This window comes from Cygnus olor, chromosome 11 (assembly GCF_009769625.2).
Source record: "Cygnus olor isolate bCygOlo1 chromosome 11, bCygOlo1.pri.v2, whole genome shotgun sequence".
Classification (NCBI taxonomy): domain Eukaryota; kingdom Metazoa; phylum Chordata; class Aves; order Anseriformes; family Anatidae; genus Cygnus; species Cygnus olor.
In genome coordinates, this window is record NC_049179.1 from 21,671,960 (window position 1) to 21,691,623 (window position 19,664).

The 19,664-nt window shown below is 60.9% G+C and overlaps 1 protein-coding gene across 6 annotated transcripts in view; it reads right to left on the reverse strand.

Annotated features, from left to right (window-relative positions):
- The window catches only part of RASGRF1 (Ras protein specific guanine nucleotide releasing factor 1), a 38,887-nt gene extending 19,498 nt beyond the window's left edge, over window positions 1-19,389 (reverse strand). The window contains exons 1-3 of one of the 6 annotated variants that reach the window (XM_040570160.1): window positions 15,774-19,389; window positions 2,344-2,450; window positions 1,792-1,939 (exon numbers count right to left, since the gene is read on the reverse strand). In XM_040570160.1, the coding sequence (XP_040426094.1) occupies window positions 1,792-1,939; window positions 2,344-2,450; window positions 15,774-15,848 (330 nt within the window). In that variant the 5' untranslated portion in view covers window positions 15,849-19,389. Of the gene's footprint in view, window positions 1-1,791; window positions 1,940-2,343; window positions 2,451-2,910; window positions 2,981-3,779; window positions 4,043-4,158; window positions 4,231-13,715; window positions 14,153-15,773 lie in introns of those variants that run through there. The other 5 variants (XM_040570159.1, XM_040570158.1, XM_040570161.1 and 2 more) reach the window with 5 other exon arrangements.
- Window positions 19,390-19,664: the final 275 nt, after the last annotated feature.

Here is a 19,664-nt window from a genome sequence, read left to right on the forward strand (position 1 = left end):
AAGCTCAGCAGCCACCCTTCAGTGTCAGTTCTGCAGAAGAGCCCAGCGCTGGTGGATGCTCCGGATCGAGCCATGAGCAGGGGAACCCCCCCCGCCCTTCAGGGCCCCGTGCGGCCATGGGCATCACTGTAGGCTTCCCCTGTTCCCATCCCTAGAACTGCTTTTGGGAAGAGGTGGCTGCGAGGCCTCCAGCGACTCCTCTCTCCTCTGCTCTCACACGGAGCCGCAAGTCTCCAAACAGCGCCTGCACCTCAAATCTCAGCGTCTGCCGGTGTCATCCCCTGCTCCGCACCCTGGCTGGCCGCTGACACATGATTAGGGCTGATCAAACACAGCTTATTAAAAAACTAAGTGGGGTTAGTTTGGATTCCCTATCGATTAATGGCTGGAAATAATTCTTCCCAGGGCTGGAAGTGAAGTTTAAACTGTTTGGCTGATGAACACACACAGCATGGGAAAAGGACTGGGGGTTGCAGGGTTTTGTGCTTTTTTGTTGTTGTTGTTGTTGTTTAATTGAGTAAGCAAAATTTGCACATTAAAGTAGAAGCTGATTATTTGATCTCTACTTCAAAGCCTGCAGATGAGTGAAAAAAAAACAGCACAAGGTAAAAGCCCACGTACCCATGCTGGGGAAGCGCTGGGGAGCTGCGGCTCCCTCCAGCCCCTGCCCCGTGGTTTTAACCCACAGCCCCAGGCTGGGGCTGGGCGCTGCGACACCCGCATCTCCCCGAGCAAAAACACCAATGGCAGCAGCAAAGCCTTAATCCTGGGGGGAGACATGTTGGGAATTTGGCCCAGGGTGGACCCAGAGGGGGACAGGGACGTCATGTACTTAAGCACCGAGCAGGTGGAGAGCTTGGGCACCGATCCTGCTGCGCCGGAGCGCACAAGCTCAGCGGTGCCGCGGCTGCTCCCGGGGCAGCCCCAGGGGCGAGGAGCCGACAGCTCCAGGCAGCAGCCGCAGCACCCCTGTGCAGCGAGGGGATGCCGGGGGCTGCAGCCCTGCTGGGGGGCAGGCGGGTGGCTCTGGGTGGTGGGGGACGTGCTCGGCCCTTGGAGCTGGCTGCTGAGTCACGGCGGTGTCTCGGAGCTTTGCCTGCCCTCGCCCGTGCCACTCAGCCTGCCCACAGCTGAGCTGCTGCGTGCCAGCCACCAGGAGAGGTCCGGGCAGCAGGCCTCGTGAGCAGCTCCCGTTGGAAAGAGAACCCCTTCCGAGTGAACTGTTTTGTTTACAGCGTGGTTTATGTTAAATCCCTGATGTATTTAGGTTACCAGAACGGCTGCAGCTTGCAGCTGGCAAAGGCAGCATCTCTCCCCAAGGCGATCCAGCCTCCCCGTTCCCGTTCCTGTTACTCCTGCAGCTCTGCAGTGCCCGATAACACCAGGCACAGCCTGCACAGACGTGTCCAACCACAGTGTGTACGATGAAAATTACAGAAGGCACAATGTTATGGCAAGGAGTCCCCATCTCTCCCCAATACCTAACACCAGGACTCGCCGGCCCCTTCCCCAGCCCTCTCTGATGGAGCAAATGTTCCCCTGCCCCGGCAGTCACAGCCACTCATGTAACAGGAACCCCAAATTCTGGAAACAGCTCCATGCCCGTGATACCCTCACCCCTCTCTGCATGAGTATCAGGCTGGGGATCACTAAAACAAGTGTAAAAACATGACCGAGGTGCGCGCAGGCCCACAGTCTGAGCTGGCGCAGGTGCCACCGCCGCTGTGCCCACACGGCTGCCCTGAGCCCCCGGAGCTGTGGCACCCGGCGCAGCGAAGCCAGGCTCCATACCTCTGCCTTCAGGCGCTCGATCTCGATTTCCCCATCTTCAATCTGTTGTCGAAGTTGCTTGGCAACAGTTTTCTCAGTTTCCACGATCTGAAGTAAATGGAGGTACTTCTGCATCAAAGCCTCGTGCTCCGTGGCCAGGTTCCTGTAGCTGCAGACAGACGTGGCCGTTAGCACGGCTCCTGGCTCCCAGCTCCCTGCCACGGCCCCCGTGCCTCCCCAGGGACCCCGCCAAGAGCCACTCAGGCTAGCTGGGGCCACATCCTGCCCTCCTGGCAGTGGGGGTTTGCCACACACTCAGGGGGACACACAGGTAGGATGGCACAGCCGAGGTTTGCTGCCGCGGCGCTTCCATCGCTCACTGCCACCAGCCCCACGTATGGGACACTTCGGTTTGGGACTGGTCAAGGAGGAGAGGATTTGGGTTCCGCGGGAGGGTTTCAGACAGTAAAGATAATGCAAATTTTAAGGTAACGGCAGGGCAATAAAACAAAACAAAAATCATGGCCAAACCTCTCTCAGCGCAGGGCGACACGCGGGGCCCACAGCCCTCACCTGGCGTGAGCGATCGCCGCCACCCACTCGTCGCAGTCCTTGGCGTCCTCGGTCCGCAGCTCCAGGGTCTTCTGGTTCTCGTGGGTGAAGTTCACGGTAAAGTAATGCTGCGTGGGCAAACGGGGGGAGTCACTGCTCGCTCACAGGGCCGTCAGGAAGGCCCCTTATGGTCAACCGCACACTGCTTGGTTTTAAATAAAGCCCTTGGAAGTCCTGCCTCGGGGGCACACCGGGACGTGGGGCCATGGGGGTGGAAAGATGCTGCCGGCCGGGCGGCTGAGCCCCACCGCGGGCACTGACGGAGACACGAAATGCTGGGAGGTGACGCCCTGCTGGGCGAACACTGTTTTCAACCGCGTAGAAGAGCCGCGGCTGGGAGGCCGCAGGCCTTGGGGAGAGCCTCGCCACAGGGAAGGGGCCGAGCAGGACTCGCTGCCAGACCCGCCGCATCCCCTCGCGCCAGGACGAAGCCGCGGCCCCACATGTGGCAGCGCTGGGCGGCTCTCGCGGCCGGCACCGTAGCAGGACTCGGCACAGCAGCTATATTTAGCCTCCCTTGACATTTACAGTATTTGTGTTAATTGTGCTGGCGGTGGCAGCCCGCGCTGGCTCAGGGTTTGTGCCGTTCGTGTGCTTTCTGCTGTCTCCTAGGAAACAGGTAACACACGGCAGCGCCAGATACTACCAACGGTGGCTGGACCAAGGCGAAACCCCCTGGGAGCAGCTCCTCCTGACACGAGCTTCTAAGCCGTTAAGTTTAACGAGGGTCCTGAATCAACGGGTATCTGGGAAAAAACAACACCCAACAAAAATAGGGCTGACTTGCAGCCGCGGCTCTGAGGATGGCAGGCAGCGAGCACGAGCTCCTGCACTTCTGTCCAAGAAGCCCAAATTCTCCTAAAGCTGTTGGTTTCTCGAGCTGTGCAGGTCGTTGGGCCTCTCTGGGGCACGCCCAGCTCTCTTACAGCCCCTTCCCCTGCAAACAGGACTGAACAGCTTGTCCAATTCATGAGCCCAGAAACCCTCCCCTGGAGCATGAGTCCCAGGAGCGTCTCCAGCCCCCCAAGGGCACGGCCACAGCACTCCTGGCCCCGCTGTCTGCCCGTGAGGACACGCAGTGGGGGCAAACCCAGCTCAGCCCCCACATCCCCGGAGCCCCCACTGCAGCAGGACGTAAGGCTGGTGCCGGGCAAGGCTCACAACACAAACGGCCCCAAAAGGCAGCGGTGTGCGCAGCAAGCAGCACCGAGCCCCCCGCACACCGAGGGGCTGCTGCCCCCCAGCCATCCCTCGTGCGCTCCAGAGCCGGGTCCTGGGAGCCGCGAGCACGGCGCAGCTCACGCTGTCACTCCATTATTCCCATACAATACCCAGGAAGTGCAGCGTGCTCGGAAGGAGGAAGTTATTTTATATTTGAATAATAAAACTCCCACCACCTGTTATCTCCTCCTGAATTATGAGCCTTCTCTGTTATCACAGCGACACATCACACTCGACAGCCCGGGAACATCTCCAGCGGCGCCTGGAGCCCGAGCCAGGGCTGGGGCACAGGACAGGAGCTGGGAGGGCACCGGAGCAGCACCGTGCCCTCCCCACAGCACCATCCCCTGCCCGCTGCCCTGTCCCCCTGCCTGCAGCCAGTCCTCCCAGCCCAGCTCCCCGCAAGGTCTGTGCAGGCAGACAGACCATCCCCACACCACTGCAGCTCACATTTGCTGCTTCTCACTCCCTTTCCTGCTCATTTGAAGACCTCATTAGCTCACAGCTGCAGAGGTACTTACAAATCAAATCACCTTTAATCAAACCACCACTCACTCTGCTTTCTGAGAAACGAGACATATGCAGCTCCTTAAGTCCCTCATTATGGGGCATTTTGCAGCCTCCCCCCGTCCCTGCGGTGCCTTCTGCAACCTGCAGGTTCTGGGTGCCAGCTGCAGGATGCACGTCCCCCCCCAGCACTGCAGAGGTTTTATCCCTTGGGGGGGGGGGCAGCAAGTCTGCCTGCAGGGCGACACGGGAGCATTTCAGGTCACAAAGCAAAACGTTGAAAGAAAGAGCAGGGAACGCCACCAGCCCTGTGCCCGCAGCGGGACAGAGGCAGCCCTGCGGCCATCACCTGCCCTCTGCAGGCACCGAAAGCCCCGACGTGCAGAGCCCCCTCAGTGGGTGCTGCCCAGGGACCCTCGTGGCTGCCCCTCTCTGCCCGCCGAGCCCAGCCCGCTGTGCAGCCCTGGGGATGGGGCAGGCTCCCTGCAGCCTGAGCCGGGCTCAGAACCACATCCCTGGCAGGGCTCTGCGGGAGCTGGACCCTTCTTTCAGAGCCTCGAGCCGCCCAGGCGTCACAGCGAGGCAGCTGCAAGCATTTCTCAACACAGGCAAACAAGGCACTCTGCTTTAGCCTCAGCCTCTGAAACACTTAACTCAAACATATCAAGATAATGCAGCCCGAGGCAGACACCAGCATGAAAAAATCTCAGCTCCAGCAGCCTGGCAAAACCCAGCACCTGGATGCTGAGCGTCACTGCTGGGTGCTGAGCGTGGGAACGGCAGGCGGGACGCAGCCAGGACCACATCTCCACTGCACAACCCCTCCTCCTGCGGGGACCTGTGGGACCCCGCTTGCCCCCCGCCATCAGAGGTGTCCCCTTGGCCCCGCGGTGGCACAGAGCAGGGACCCAACCCAGAGGGACCTGGCCAGCACCTGCTGCAGCCCCGGCACCGTGAGCCCCTCTCCAAAAGTCCACTCCCTCTGCCACTTCGGCAAGGTCCCCAGCGCCAGCGTGGCTATTTTTACTGAGACAAGAGTACAATAGCAAAATGCTGCTTGGGAGCTATTTCTGCTTCCAGGATCTCAACAAACGACTTTGAATTAATGAAGGAGACTACCCGAGTGATTAATGTGCAGGGACTAGCTCCACAGAAATGTCCTCCCTCATGTCTGATGTCCCCGGGCTGGCGCTGTTAGCGCAGCCGGCGGCTCTGCCCCTCTGCCAAGCAGTGTGCCGTAGAGGCAAGGCCTGGGTGTGCACACACTGCTCGTAGGGGCTGCGCTGGGGGGCCATTAACAGGGAACCGGTGTATGAGGTCCGACTGCTGAGACCCTCCCTGAGGGGCTGGAGCATTTGGGGGAGAGACGGGAGGGAGGAGACCCCTGGTCCTGCGGCTGTGCCACGCGGCCAGGGCCCTGCACACCCCAAAGCCCAGGTCCCTGCTGACCGGAGGGTGCTGAGACGTGGTGGTCTTCAAGGGAGGCAGATGTGGAGCAATGTGTGGGGCTCTCCAGGGCCGTGCCTGCCCCGAGCCCAATCCAGCTCTCCGTGGGGCTCAGCGTAAGCCCGGGCAGTCTGGAGCCCAACCCCGGCAGCACTCGAGGGCCACCGCTTTGCCTCTTCCCACGCCTGTGTCCTGTTCCCACCCCCGTGGCTGGGATGCTCGGGCTCCTCCATCCTCCACCTCCTCAGTAAAAGGCCCCGAGATGATCGCAGCGAGCGCGTGTGCCACTGCACCTGGGGTTCCCGTGCAGACCGCAGCGACGCCTCCATGCTCGTGTTGTGCGAGGATGGCCAGGACGTGGTTGTCACCTCCCCCCGAGTGCCCCAGGGCAGGCTGATCAAGGGGCTGCGGCCTCACCGTGGGACCTGGGGACAGCACCGGCACTGCAGGTAGTGGGTACAAAACAGCCCGGTTTCCAGTGTTCAGAACAAAGAAAGGAGAAGGGAACAGCAGGGTCAGCCCTGCCATAAGCAGAAGCACTGCCGTTGGCCCAACCACACTCCTCAATGGTTTTGTTTCTTACCTTTTACTAAGTAAACATATTTAAAAAAAAATCAAAGGTTTAAAATGATGCATTGTTTCAAAAATAGGAGATTGAACCATTCCAGACTTTTGTAGAACTTGGAGCCGGGCTCTTTTGGCAACAGCTGGCCAAACTTCTCTGGGTGCTGCTGCTGGCTCAGCCGGGCACTGCTCGTGCAGGCGGGTTTGGCTGGGGCCGCTCGCCCAGCTCTGCCGAGGAGCCCAGCGAGATGCCGGGGTGCAGGCAGGAGCTGGGGCACTGAGCCCTGGTGCCTCTGGGAGTGGATCTCAGGACCCCTGAGCCCCTCCGATGCCTCAGGCGCGGGGGCAGGTTTAATTACCAGCCACGACTTGAGGCAGCACCTCTGTGTGCCCAGCACCACCTCCCAGCTCCCAGCGGGTGCCGGCAATTTGCCGTGTGGAGCGGCTCTGCCCAGCCTGGCCGTCCCGCGGGGCTCCCCACCGGTGGCAGGCGCTGCCCCACGTCCCACAGCGGGGTGCTGCCCCCTGCACGGGGACACATGCATCCTCTCGTCGCCCGTGGCACGCAGGTATGCGGACGCCTGCTCATGCCGCTGATGGTTATTGCAGCTGACATAAAGGGCAAGGGAGGAGAAACGTCCCGCTTTGGATGGATGAGTCTAAAAATCCACAGCCAGCAACAGCAGCTTTTAGCTTCACTGACCTACATACCGTGGGCGCTGGGGAGACGGGACCCGTGACTCAGACGGAGAGGGGTGACCGGGCCGCTCGCTGGCTTACGGACAGCCAGCACAAAAACCAGAGGCAGCAGCTTCTCTCCTCTGCCGCAGGACGTGCTGTAAGGGGCTCACACACAGGCACTTCGGGCAGGCTCTGAAGCCGCGCTCTCAGGAGGGGGAAAGCCCCCTCACCTGGTGCTTTCCCCCACGTGGTCCCACCCCAGCCATTCCCTCTTGTCCAGAAACACCTGTTAAAAACGGCAATCTGTTTTTTGCTCTCTGGCACACTGATTATCAGCTCTGTTTTTTCCATTCAGTCCTCACACCTGGCTGCTCCTGCTGCCTTGCTTTCTGATGTGGCGGGTGCCGACCTCCTGGCAGGACCGGGCAGGACGGGAGCACCACGTGCGTGTCTTCGCCCTGAGGAGCAGCGGCAGGGCCGCTCTGCCCGGCCAGGGCACCCCCAGCAGCCCCGGCACGCAGCCAGGGAGCGCAGCCGTCACCTCGGCCTTGGAGTGGGGCACGAAGGGCACAGCGGCACCAGAAACTCCTGACCCGGGGTGCAGCAGAGATGCAAACCTCTGCCCAGCTCCATGTATGAGCATCGCCGTCGCTGCAACGCCTCCGTGCCCACGTTTGTGGGAAATCTGTACACTGTGTCTGTGCAGCTGAGAACACGCACCTCCAGCTGCTGAGCCGAGGGACCGTGCTGGGGAAGGTTTCTTCCTCCTTTCCCCTGCCCCTCTGGCAGATTTCACAGATCTCTTGGACAAGAACATGTAAAAAACAGGGAAGGACTGGCATCAGGCTTAGAACACAAAAGCCATCAGGACCATCTGCAGACTGGTGACTAGTTCAGCTGTACAGTTCACAAACCGTAATTTATGTTCATAACTTCAGATTTCATGTAAATACGCTTAGGTTGCCTCGGGTATGGAGGCTGAGTTACTGCCACGTTCATCTCATTGCAGAAAGCCTGGCTAAAAGCGCATGGTTCTAGAAAACTGTTTTAACTCCAAGTTTATAAAATCCAGCCGGACAATAGGCAGAGACCGAATGAGCCAAAGTGAATGAAGCTGACGGGAGAAGCCAAGCAGCGGTCTGTGGGCCAGGAGGTCTCCTGTTCTGAAGCGTTCCGTACATTTCCCCCCCCCAAAAAATCACACTGGAAAAAAATCCTTTTAAGTTTTGAATAGTGTTTTGCTTTTCAGATCTTTTGGTTTTGTTTCAGATGTGAAAATGCTCTCGGCCTTTTTCCTTTATCGGAAACCAGAGTGTACTACTGACTTCCAGTCTTTGGTGATGAAAATATCCCAATGAGTGTTTTATGACTTCAGCTGAGGGTTTTGATGCACCAAACCACTTTTTTCAACAACCCAGCAACCTGACAGCTCCCGGGGCAGCAGGGATCTGGGCCGCCAGTGCTGAAATTTCAGGACTGGATCTGCCAAACCCTGGGGAGGCATTTAGTGCCTGCACCCCTCCGTGGCTGGGACAGCTGGGGACTTACTACTGACCACACAGTAACCAAACATACCTGGAACACCACCAAAAAACACGAGCTTGGAATACCCACACTAAAGGAAGCCGTGACACAGCACGTCATTTACTCTTTTGATGATGTGCGAGCTGTGGATTTAGGTGGATCTGAGACTTTAAAAAAAACATTTGTAAATGTGTAGACGAGCACAGCCCCGAACACCACCAGCAGATGACTGTTTAATGTGTGCACCCTGCTCAGCCTGGCCACAGGCACCACTGGCGCTCATGGGACCCCGCTGCCGGCATGGTCCAGGCTTCAGCCGGGCAGAGCCAGCACCGGCAGCACCGGCAGCACCGGCAGCGCAGCCCCGGCTGCCAGCTCGCAGCGAGCTTTATCCTTCCGACTGGCTCATGTTATGCTTACTGCTGGGGGGATAATTTATTCAATGACTTTAGCTCCTTTGTTCGCAGAACATCTGTAAGAAGGCCACGTTGTCCCCAAAATTCCTTATTTGGATTTATATGAGAAATTTGGGGAATGGCTTTTTATCATATGACAAAGCCAGTTACCGCAGAGGCAAGGTGTCCTGCGCTCACTCACAGCTACATCGCTTCATCGCGATCAGTCACACAGATCACATTATATTGTCCTGTCCTTTGAATAAGCATAATGTGAATAATCAGAAAGACTGCAATCAGACAGCAGCAGGCTCAGACAGATACCCCCAAGAAAAATCAGACTTTTCTAGAACACGGCAAGTGCAGTACCTCCCTGTGCAAAGCGTGTTTGGTACAGAAACTCAGCTGCTGCTGGATTCAGGGCCAATGACAGCATCTCCATGCGGCTCGCTGAGTGCTGTCTCCACGCAGCCCTGCCGCATGGCCCGGCACCCACTGGTTTTGTTTTGCTGCGGCTGGCAGCCGCCCTGCGTTAGCGTCCTCACCCCACGCCTGCCCCCGGAGCGGAGCCGTGCCCAGGACACGTCCCTGCACAAGCTGCTGGTCCCAGCGGGGAGCTGCTCCGCGGGAAGGAGCCGTGTCCCCTGCCCACAGGCCCAGCGCTGCTCTCCCTTTCCTGCTGCTCATTTTGGGACCACGTTCAAAGCAGCTTGCGGCTCCCCTGCCGCTGCTCCCACTCCCACCCAGAGCACTGCCCGTGTCCCGGGTGGTCCCCGCCAGCTGGGACGTGGCAAAGGTGCCCGACATGGGCGCTTGTCCATTCCCAGCAGCTATACTTGCACCTTTTCTCCAGTTCATCCATTATTGCCCCTTTCTGTGGGCTCTGTACATGTGAGCTCTGCCTGGGCTCCCCATCCATCAGAGGCAGGATCGAGGGCTTGGCCATGGCTCCCAGCCTGGCCAGGGCCGCTCGTCCCAGTGAGGGCAGCGTGCGCTCCGTGGGCACCGGCTGGGACCCTGCAGGGGGACATGGGGCGAGGGCAGGCGGGGATAAGGAGCATGAGAGGACAGCACCCATGGGAGGGCAGCTCAGGGGGTTGGAGCTGCCCCAGCACCCCTCCCCTCCAGCCCCATGGTGCAGGGACGGTGCCATCAGACGGGGTGCCCTGGTGCCCACGGTATCTCTGCTTGGCACTGACTCCTTGCGCTGCTGGTGCTGCGGAGAGACGCGGCTTCCTCACACCCTCCTCAGCTGTGCAGGGAAATAAACGAGCAGGGTGGGATGGACGGGAGCAGAAACCTGCCCCGAGGGGCTGGAGGGAGCTGCTGCCACCGGCCCTCACGGCCCCACTGGGCAGCCACAGCCACACACGCCAGCAGCTGGCCAGCTCCCCTCCAGCCTCGCATCTCCTCACAAAATGCTTCCTCCGGTCTCCACTGCCTCCACGACAGCACAGACAATAAATTTTATGCCTATCACTGGCAAAAGCTTAAGAGATGGGGGAAGAAAATCCAGAGTTATACGCTGTGTGCTCACAAGAGCAGCCTCGTCTTTGTGGGAAAAAAGCCTCCTCGCTTCAGAGTGCTCCCGAGTTTCAAGTCAAGGGTTTTCGCACAGCGCTGCCACTTGACTCAGCATCATCTTGGCTCTCGTCTGAGCCACAGAGGGCTGCCGGTGGAGAACAACTCATGGCACCGGGTGCAGGCCTGCAAACCCGCCTCGAACCTGAAGAGATGGGGGAGCCCGGCCGTGGTGCCTGCAGCTCTGCTCCGTGTGGGGAGGGACCTCGCGGGGCCTCGGGGCGCCGGCACAGCCCTGAGGGCAGGCACACTCCGGCCCCAAGCCCACCTTCCCGCTCCGCTCCTCCTGCTGAGCTCCCGGGGGCATTTCCATGTGTGCCCCCCTCCCTCTTCCTCTGCCCCCCGCGCCTCCCACAGCCGCGATGTAACAACGCCAACATCCTCGCTGGCTGCGGGGACGGGGACAGCAGGTCCCAGGGGAGCGCCCAGCCCAGGCACAAGGGGGGGGTCACCCCGCAGGGCCGGGCACCTGCCCATTGCCCTGTCAGAACTGCACCCCAAATCCCCCCCAGCAGCTCCCGGCGGCAGAGCAGGCCCTCCCCGGGGCCAGAGGCTGGTGCCCCACCCAGACACGAAATATTTCGCAAAAGCAAAGTGATTTGAAGAAAATTTCATCTGCAGAAACACAGGGCTAAGAGAGAGGAGTTTCCAGAGGTGCCCAAATCCCTGTTCAGTGCCTCAGTTTTTCAAATAACTTTGCTCCTTTATTCTCCTGTGTACTGCATGCTAAAAATACACTGCATTCACAGAAAAAAAACATCCACACCAAAGCAAGATATATGAACATTAAAACAGAGAGGGTTTTGGAAGACCAACTTTTTAAAATTTCTCTTTTGTGGAGAATCTGAAACCTTCCAGGTTTTACCCCAGTTAAGAAGGATTCTAAATGTGAACCTCCTCTGTGAAGGGAACCCTGTCCTCCTGGCCTGACCCACAGCTGCCTGGATGGATAAATTCCCTCAGAAAACAATTAATGGTGATCATGGGCAATGCTAGAAATTTCTTTAGCACCTTCCTTCCAGAGAGACACCAATGCTGAACAAGGCTCAGTACCAGGTGAGCTGGAGGAAAACATCACATCTGTTCTGCAGAACTGACACCTTCCTCTCAGAAACCTGCCGGCTTTGCTTGCCGTTTGCTTGCCTTCACCGTCCTGCAGAGCCCAGGTTGCAGACCTGCACCATGAATATTCTGCTGCTTATCTCATCTGGTATGAAATTAATCGGTTTGCAAAGCAGTGGGTATTCAAGCGTTTGAGCACTTTCATTTAAAATTGTCCCAACGAATTATACAAAATCACGAGCCAGGTGCTAGCCCTGGCTAGCCCGGTGGCCTTGCAAGTATTTTGTGTGGCAGGAGCTCACTGCACTGTCTGATAGCAGCCCCTCGTTTACACCGGAGGTAAATCTTCCAGGTGCGTTCTGAAATTGAAAGGGATGGTGACAGCCTCCCCTTAGTGTTTACCTGACAGAAAATCCCTCCTGTACAAAGAGTCAAAACCTGGCTAGCAAGCCTGATTTAAGCCAAACGAGGGACGAGCAACAGCATCTATTAAGCTGCCACAGGGGCACAGCTGACAAAACAGGACAGCAGCGTGACCCCCCTGCAGACACACACCCCTCGCTGCTGCTGGAAGCAGACCACGTACCACGAAGGAGGCCACTGGAATGCAAGAGCCAGGACTGTGAGAAAAAAAACAACACAATGGTATTTCAATCACAGCAGTGAGATATTCCAGTGATCCTGCTGGGAGTGCCAAGACGTGCCAGGGCCTGGTGGTGCTGCACTGCCTCGCTGCCGTGGCAGGGCTTCTGGAGTGCTGAGCACGCTGTGATCAGCCAGAGGCGATTAGGTGGCTTATTTCCTTCTAGCCTGTCCCTTGGCCCAGCCGGGTCGCTGCACGGTCCGTCCCCTGCAGGCATGCTCACCACCGTTTCACCGTGAGCCTGCTTAGCCAAAATTATGCAAGACCTGCAGAGCTGGACTCAAGATGTGCGGTGCCTCCTGTGAGCACGCAGCCTGGGCTTTGCACGCCGGGAAAGGAACCAGCACTGCTCCTGCTGAGGGGCTTCTCTGCGCCCTCCAACGGGGGCACTTGGCTTGGTGCAACACACCGTGTTTGAGGGCTGAATTCATCCACAGCGAGCCAGCTCCTGTCCACCTCCACGAGACTGGAGGTAATTTTGGAAGCAGTGGCAGCGATGGATGGGGATTTGCGTCCCTGGGTTAGAAACCCCCTGCCCACCTGACACAAAGCCCTGTACTGCCCGAGTGCTTGGATGGACCAAACTCCAGCAAATGGCCCCAGACAACCGAGCCAGAGGTCTCCGGCACATCCCGCAGTGCTGCTAGCGGCCACCCCACTGACCCGGGGGGGAGCAGCCTGCCCTGCGGGCTGCCGGGGAGCCCAGGGGACCCCGATCCTTGTGGGGCCTGGCAGCGGCTGTGCTCCCTCAGTGCCATTTCCACCTGCAGACATCAGCATCTGGCGATGAGCACTGCAGACAAGTAACAGCCCTGCGTGTGGCATGTGGAGCCTCCAGCTTCTGCCGTGTCCCCGGGAGGCGGCTGTGCTGCGCTCGCTGGCAGGCTCGTGGCAGAGGCACAGCGTGGCGTGGGCAAGGAGCAGGCACGGGCTGAAATCCCCGTGAAAGTGGGGCCCCGCGCCGCCCCCGTGCTGAGCGCTGCGCTCCCATTTCCGAGCCGCACGCTCCGAGCGGTGCCGGGCTGCGGATTCCTCGCCGGGACCTTCACAAGCGCCGGGGCCGAGCCCGCACCCGCGGCCGGCCGTGGCAGAGGAAGCCCCACGCCCGTGGGTGCGCTCGCACACCCTGGGTTGCACCGGGCTGGCAAATTTTGCAGCCGAACGGCCGACCCCTGGCGAGGACGGAGCGGCCCCGCGGGGACCCGGGGCTCCGCCGGGGCCAGGTGCCAGCGGCAGCGCGGAGGCGAGGCGGCTCCGCGCCGCGGACACGCGTGGAGCCTCGCTGCGCAAAGCGCGGGCCGCGGCCGCCGGGGGGCGCATCGCGCCGCAGCCCCGCCGCCAATTAACGGCAGCTAATTAGCCGTGACGGGGCGGGCAGGGGGGCTCCGGGCAGGACCCGGCACCCCCCGACGAACTCGCACCCGCTGCCCCGGGACGCGCCGCCAACGCGGCCCGGGCCCGGCAGCGCCCGCTCGGGGCAGCACCCCCCGCACTCACCCCCCCGACACCCCCACTCCATCCCCGGCCGCGGTCACGCGTGGGCACGTCCCGGGCGGCGGCGGCTCCGCTCCGGGGCAAGGCGCTGCCGGGGGCGCGGTGCCCGTCGGCGGGGCCCGGGGGGGGGGCCGGAGCCGGGCCCCGCGGTGCCGGGGTCGGTGCGGGGCCGCCGGGCATCCCCCGCCGGCAGCGGCCGGGCCCCGGGCACCCACCTGCTTCTCCAGGGAGTCCTTGGCCGAGAGGGAGGGCTTGGGGGAGGGCGCCCGGTCGCAGACGCAGCCCTCGAGCAGGTAGAGCCCCGAGGGCCGGGAGCTGGAGTCGGTCTCGAAGTAGAAGAGCATGTTCTGCAGCAGCGCGAACCACTTGGTGTGCCATTTTGTGTTGTCGGAGCTCCGCTTGCTCAGATAGCCCTTCCTGGCGCCGTCCTTCTTCGCCAGCAGCCCCAGGTAGGTGACGTGCCCGTCATTGAGCCGCATCCCCTTCTGCATCGTGGCGGCGCCGCCGGCTCCTCACATGGTCCCCGCCGGGCAGCGGGCGGGCGGGTACCTGCCGAGCAGCCGCAGCCCCCGCGCCCGCATCAGCGGCGCCCGCTGCCCCCGGAGAGCCGCCGGCCGCCGCGCCGGCTCATGCCGGGCCGAGCCGAGCCGTGCCGAGCCGTGCCGAGCCGTACGGTGCCGGGCCGTGCCCGCGCAGCGCTCGCCTCCCGCGGCGCCCGCGGCGGCTGTGCCGGGGGAGCGCCGCGTCCCGGAGCCGCGTCCCCCCGCGGGCGGCGCGTCACGTGATGCCGCCCCGCCGGTGCCAGCGCCGCCGCCGCGGACGGCGGCACCGGGACGCCCCGCGCCGGGGATGGCCCTGCCCCGCCGCCAGCCGCGGGGGCGGCCGCGCCGCGCTCCCCCGAGCCGCCCTCCCCTCCTCTCCCCTCCTCTCCCCTCCCCGCCGCGGGGAGCGGGGCCGGCAGCCCCCCGCCCGCCGCTCCCCCGGGGCCGCCCCGGCGGGCAACGGCGCGGCCGGGCCCGGGAGCGGCTCCGCGGGGCGCCGGGAGGGAGCCGTGGGTAAAGGGCCCCCCGGCGGAGCGGGACCCCCAGGCGGGGGGGAGCCCGCCCGCAGAGCGCATCCGCGGCCCGGGGGGAGCCCGGGCCTGCCCCGAGCCCCGGCGCACCGGGACCGCTTAGGTGGGACCCCCGGGGCAGCCGGGCCCCCGGGGCAGCCGCGACCTCAGAGCTCACTGGCTCGGTTCGGGGGGTGCTCAGCTGGGCGCTCTGACCTCAGGCCTCCCGGGGAAGCACCCCCAAACCTGGCCTGGGGCTCCTTGCTGACCGCGGGACGTCCCCGCTCCCGTCCGCCACCCGTGGCTTTGGCCAGGTCCCGTGCCCAGCCTGCACCTCCGGGCCCAGCAGGCTGCCGTCCGTCCAGCCCCTGCACGCTGCGGTCCCTGGGGCTGGGGTGGTCCCACCGCACGGCGAGGCAGCAGCACCCGCCAACAGCGTTCCCCCTTCCAGCCCTCCACCTGCCACCTGCACAGCCACTGCCAGAGGTCACACGTGGGAGAAGAGGACCCAAGGTCTCCATTTATTTCTGTTTGTCTTCCCGTAATCCCTCTTCTCCATGTGGGCCTGGCGTGCCACGCAGAGCACAGCAAAACTGGGCGCTGCGGAGAGCTGGAGCCTGTGCGGTGCAGGGAGAACCCTGGTGCTCCCCGCATCCTGGGAGCTTCCTGCTGCCCCGAGCAATGGGTTGGCCAGATGGGGCAGTGATGGGCGCTGGGTCGGCCAGACACCACGGTGATGGGCACACAGAGAGCTGGGGTGGCTGCGGGGCGGTGCGTGAGCCCACCTGCCCGTGGGCAGCTGCCTGCCCTCACCACCAGAGGAACCGCCCCCAGCCTCGTGTGACCAAGCAGACAGGGAGGGCATCAGGAAAACCGTGTTAATTAGCTTTGTTTCCTCTGAAAATGTTGGCACATCTCCAAGGAATTCAGTGAGGTCACAGGCTGCTATGGCAACAAGAGGGAACGGGCTGGAATTGGGAAGGGTGCTGCCATTTCCAGGCATCCAGAGCCGCTCGCCATGGGACGGGGTGTGGGTGCCCGCAGGGTACCGGGTCAGGCCCGGGAGGGGCAGAGTGGCTGGGAGCAGGGCACCCTCAGCACCTCTGCACCCCATGCCCAGCCGCCCCTCCAGATGACCGACAGGGCTCTGTCCTCCTGGCCGAGTTCTCCCGGCATTACCCCAATTGCGGGTGGGTAGAGTCCATCAAGCTCCAGGACTTACCTGCACATCTATCTCTCCTCGGGGGCCAGGGCTCTCTCCTCCTTCTCCTCCAGCCTGGTCACGCAGCTCCCGCATCCCGCTTCACCACCCAGCCTCTCTGCTTGAGATAAAAATGGGTCAAAGCGTGCAGCTAAAGGCGTTCCCCCATGGCCGGCCCATCCTGCCAACCGAGCACTGATCCGGGTGAGCCCCGGAGAAGGAACTGAGGCAGCCCCCATCCCTTCTGCCTCCCTGCAGATCGTCACGGGTCCGAGCAGGGCAGCGAGGGCCCTGGCTGCGGGGTCGGGGTCTTGCACAGCTCCTTGTCACAGAGACCCAGCCCCGGGCAGTGGGGCTGCTTTTGTGCCAGGGACAGGCAGGCAGGACCTGCTGCTTACAAAATGGTGCGGTCACGTTCTTCCTGGAATCTGCAAAATCTTAGATCAAATAACTGGGAAGGCAGCACTGCCCACAGTGCCCACACGGCATAAGGATGGAAAGGGCGCGCATACCCCACTGAACACACGGGCAGCGGGGCAGTGTGCCGAGCGAGGTCTCCGTGTCAGCACTCCCAGGCCCGGAGGGACGGGCGCTGCTCAGCAGGGAACGTGCTGCGGGCTTGGCTCTGTCCCCGTGCAGCCAAGCCCCACGCCAGGGGAGCCGAGAGGCAGAGTGGAGCAGGAGAGGAAAAGATGTCCCACGCACTTGGAGCGGCTGGCCCCAGGGACGGGTCTGGGGATGTGGCGTGTCCCCTGCCCGCTGCCCCCTGCCCAACGCCCCACCAGCCCAAGCAGGCTGCTGGGGGAGAGCAGAGCTCCCAGCACCAAGCACGAGCAGCATTTGGCTGTGGTGGAGCCCACAGCAGGAATGGCAGCTGCCCTGTGTCTCCAGCCACACGTTAATTTAACCCGGACTCCCCTTAGGTGATATGGAGGGTAATGGAAAAAACAGCTGATAGTTTCCAAGGCTGGCGCAGATATGGAAACTGTGATTTCCTAAAATGAAAGGAGGTTTATTTTTTGAGTGTGACGTTTGCTTCGATCAATTCTAAAGCGTTTGCAGTGTGACCCTTGTGCTCTGGGAAAGCAGAGGTGAAGTATTCATCACTTCTCCCATGAGCTGTGCTGCATACAAAGGGTCAGACCTGCTGCTGATGGCCATGGAGAGACAAGCAGTTTTTCCAGAGTTAAGATTTCTCATCATTTCCAAGTATTTTAATTGCAACAGCTTCTTCTCTCTCCATTTAAGTGTTTAATAAACATCAAAGCAGTTCCTATGGGCATCCTTCACAAAGCCCAGGCTTGAGCCCGAGTGTAACTGTGTGCAGCAGCAGCAGTCACTGCAGCAGCACCACGGGCCCGCTCGCCATGCCCCAAGCAGCCATGGCCCCGTGCAGCCAGCACAGGAACGGGGCACCCGTCCTGCTGTAGTCCCCGCGCTCTCAGGAATGGGAAAGCCAGCAGCAGGGACGCCGTGCTCCCAGCAGCTCCGAGCACGCTGTAACGGGCTCTCGGAGAGAATGCGACAGAGCAGGTGAAGCGCGTGGGGTGACACCAGAGGTGCTGCTGGGCCGGGGGGTGCCAGCTGCCGGCCGAGCACGGAGCCGCCGGTGCAGCGCAGCACAGGGCTCTGCACGAGCTGCCTGCGCAGGGAGGCAGCAGCACTGCAGCACGGGGGCTTGCTTGTTCTTCACGTCCTGCTGTGGCTATGCGGGCAGGTGCGATGCCTGTTGCTGGGTGCCGACTCCAGTGAAACACACGTTCTCTTATTTCCATGCCAAAATAATCAGCTGTGTAAAAGGTGGCTCCTGTTGGTTTTAGCCCCTGCTTCCACCTTTTGCATTAGCTGGGCTCACATTGACTCAGCTGATGGCAGATGCTCTTATATACCAGCATCCTCCTAATCAATTCAGTTCCCTCACAGTCTCCTCCTTCTTTCAAGCTTGAATGTAGGAAATAACTTGTTAATCTATGCACCCAGCTGTAGCAGGGTAGGCAGGATGGGGTGCAGGGGGCTCGCTGCCCGCTTGCTCAGTAACGTCTCGGTGTGAACACGCTCACTGCAGGGCTGGCTCTGGCAGCTGCCTTACCTGGCAGGGGGGTGAGATGCCCTGGGAGGAGCCCCCAGGACCAGCACCGGGGTCCTCTCGCCAGGTGCCAGCGTGGACCGCAGCGAGCAGATGCACCTTCACCAGGGGTGGGATGGAGCTGGCATGCTGTGAGCACACCTCGGCTCCACCTGTGCCCCAGCAGCTCCTGTGGCAGTCAGGCTTCCTGCCTGTAGCCCTCCTGTCTCCTTTTCTGTGGGATTTCAGATTCCCACTGGCACCTTGGGTGCAAGATACCTCTCATGGGCTGAGGATGCTGGAGCAAAATGTGCACAAGAAAAAAATACGTCCTCCCCAGCTGCCCCCCTGCTGCTGGGTGCTGGGGGAGCTGGTGCTCATCAGCTGCTCCCATATACCCCACGCAATACTCCTGGGACCAGAGGGGCAGCTGGCAAGTCACAACCAGGGCGCTGCTCAACGAGCTTGAGCCTGAGAGCACTGAGACCAGCAGTGGGAGGCTGTGCTTCCAGTGACAGATCCGCTTCCTTCATTTGGAGCTGGAAGGAATGTGGGCACTTTTCTATACAGACAGGCTCAGAGGCATCAAGCCCAGGCTGCAGAAGTGGCTGAGGAAACAGGGCAGGTGTTGACATTTGTGTCGTCAAAACATGTCCCCAGGACACAGCACTGCTCTGAGCTGCTGACTGCCAGGCACACGTTCACATTCAGTGCTGGGAGTGGGTACTCACTTCGTGCCCCCAGAGCTCTTCTTCTCCCTGCAGCATGTGCACAGAGAGCTTGTACTTGCTAGAGAGGACTCCAGGCGTGTTGTTGGACTCTGCCCAGGCTGGGCTTTCCAAAAGTAATCAGCCCAAGCTGTGTTCAAAGTCAAGTCCGTTGGCTCGGGCTCCCAAATCTTATAAGCAAGCCTGAAAGTCCCATCTTTTGTTGAGCAAGTTGGATCTGTACCTAAACAATCTGGAGGACGGGTGCCTGAGCTGTACGAGTGCGATTTAGCTGCACCAGGCGTGCAGCAGGGACGCTGGCTTTCAAAGTGCTTGTGCGCAGGTCGGGGAGGTCTGAGCTGCTCCTGCAGGGCCGGGCTCGGGGAGCTGATCTGCGGGTGCAAGGGCACGGTGCTTTGGTAGCAGGGAGGCACAGCAAAGCAGCTGGTAGTGTAAAGGCAAGCAAGGCTTTTCTGTTCTTAGCTCAGCAGAAAACTTTGAAGGATAGGAATAGTAACTTCGCATTTACTTCCAAGGCGCCCTGGTAGAGCTGACTGTGTACTGGGGCTTCTGGGGACAGGACAAAGCAACCTGATTCGAAACGCACCCTCAACTACAGCTCCTCTCAAGTGTGCCCTTGATTTTTATCCGATTCCCCAGCAGTGCTCGAATGCTCTGTCCTTTGTGTTCTTAAAAATATTGCCAGGGCAATGGCAGGACAGAGAAGAGAGTTTCAAAGCGTCAGCAGATATCTGCTATGTCCAACCAGAGTGCCAGTGCTGGGGGCTGGTAAGCAATGCCCTCTCCGACACAGCAGCATCAGCACGTTATTGCAGACAGTTCTCTGCTAATTGGCCCCATCCAGCGTTTCATTTTGGCAGAGCGGGTGCACGTCGCTGGCATCATGCATTTAACCTTGCCCGACAGAGGTGGCCCCAGGGCAGAGATGAAACCTGGCTCCTGGGGAAGCTGGGGGGGGTGGGTGGGGGTTCTCCATGCAGCTCCCCCAGGCTGCAGACGAAGCCATTGCTCCCCAATGGCATTGATCTGCAGGCACGGGCAGACTCCTCGCAAAGAGGCTGGAAGCAAATACTTGTGGAAATGCCAAAGAGCTGCTTCACGTGTGCCGCAGTTCTGTAA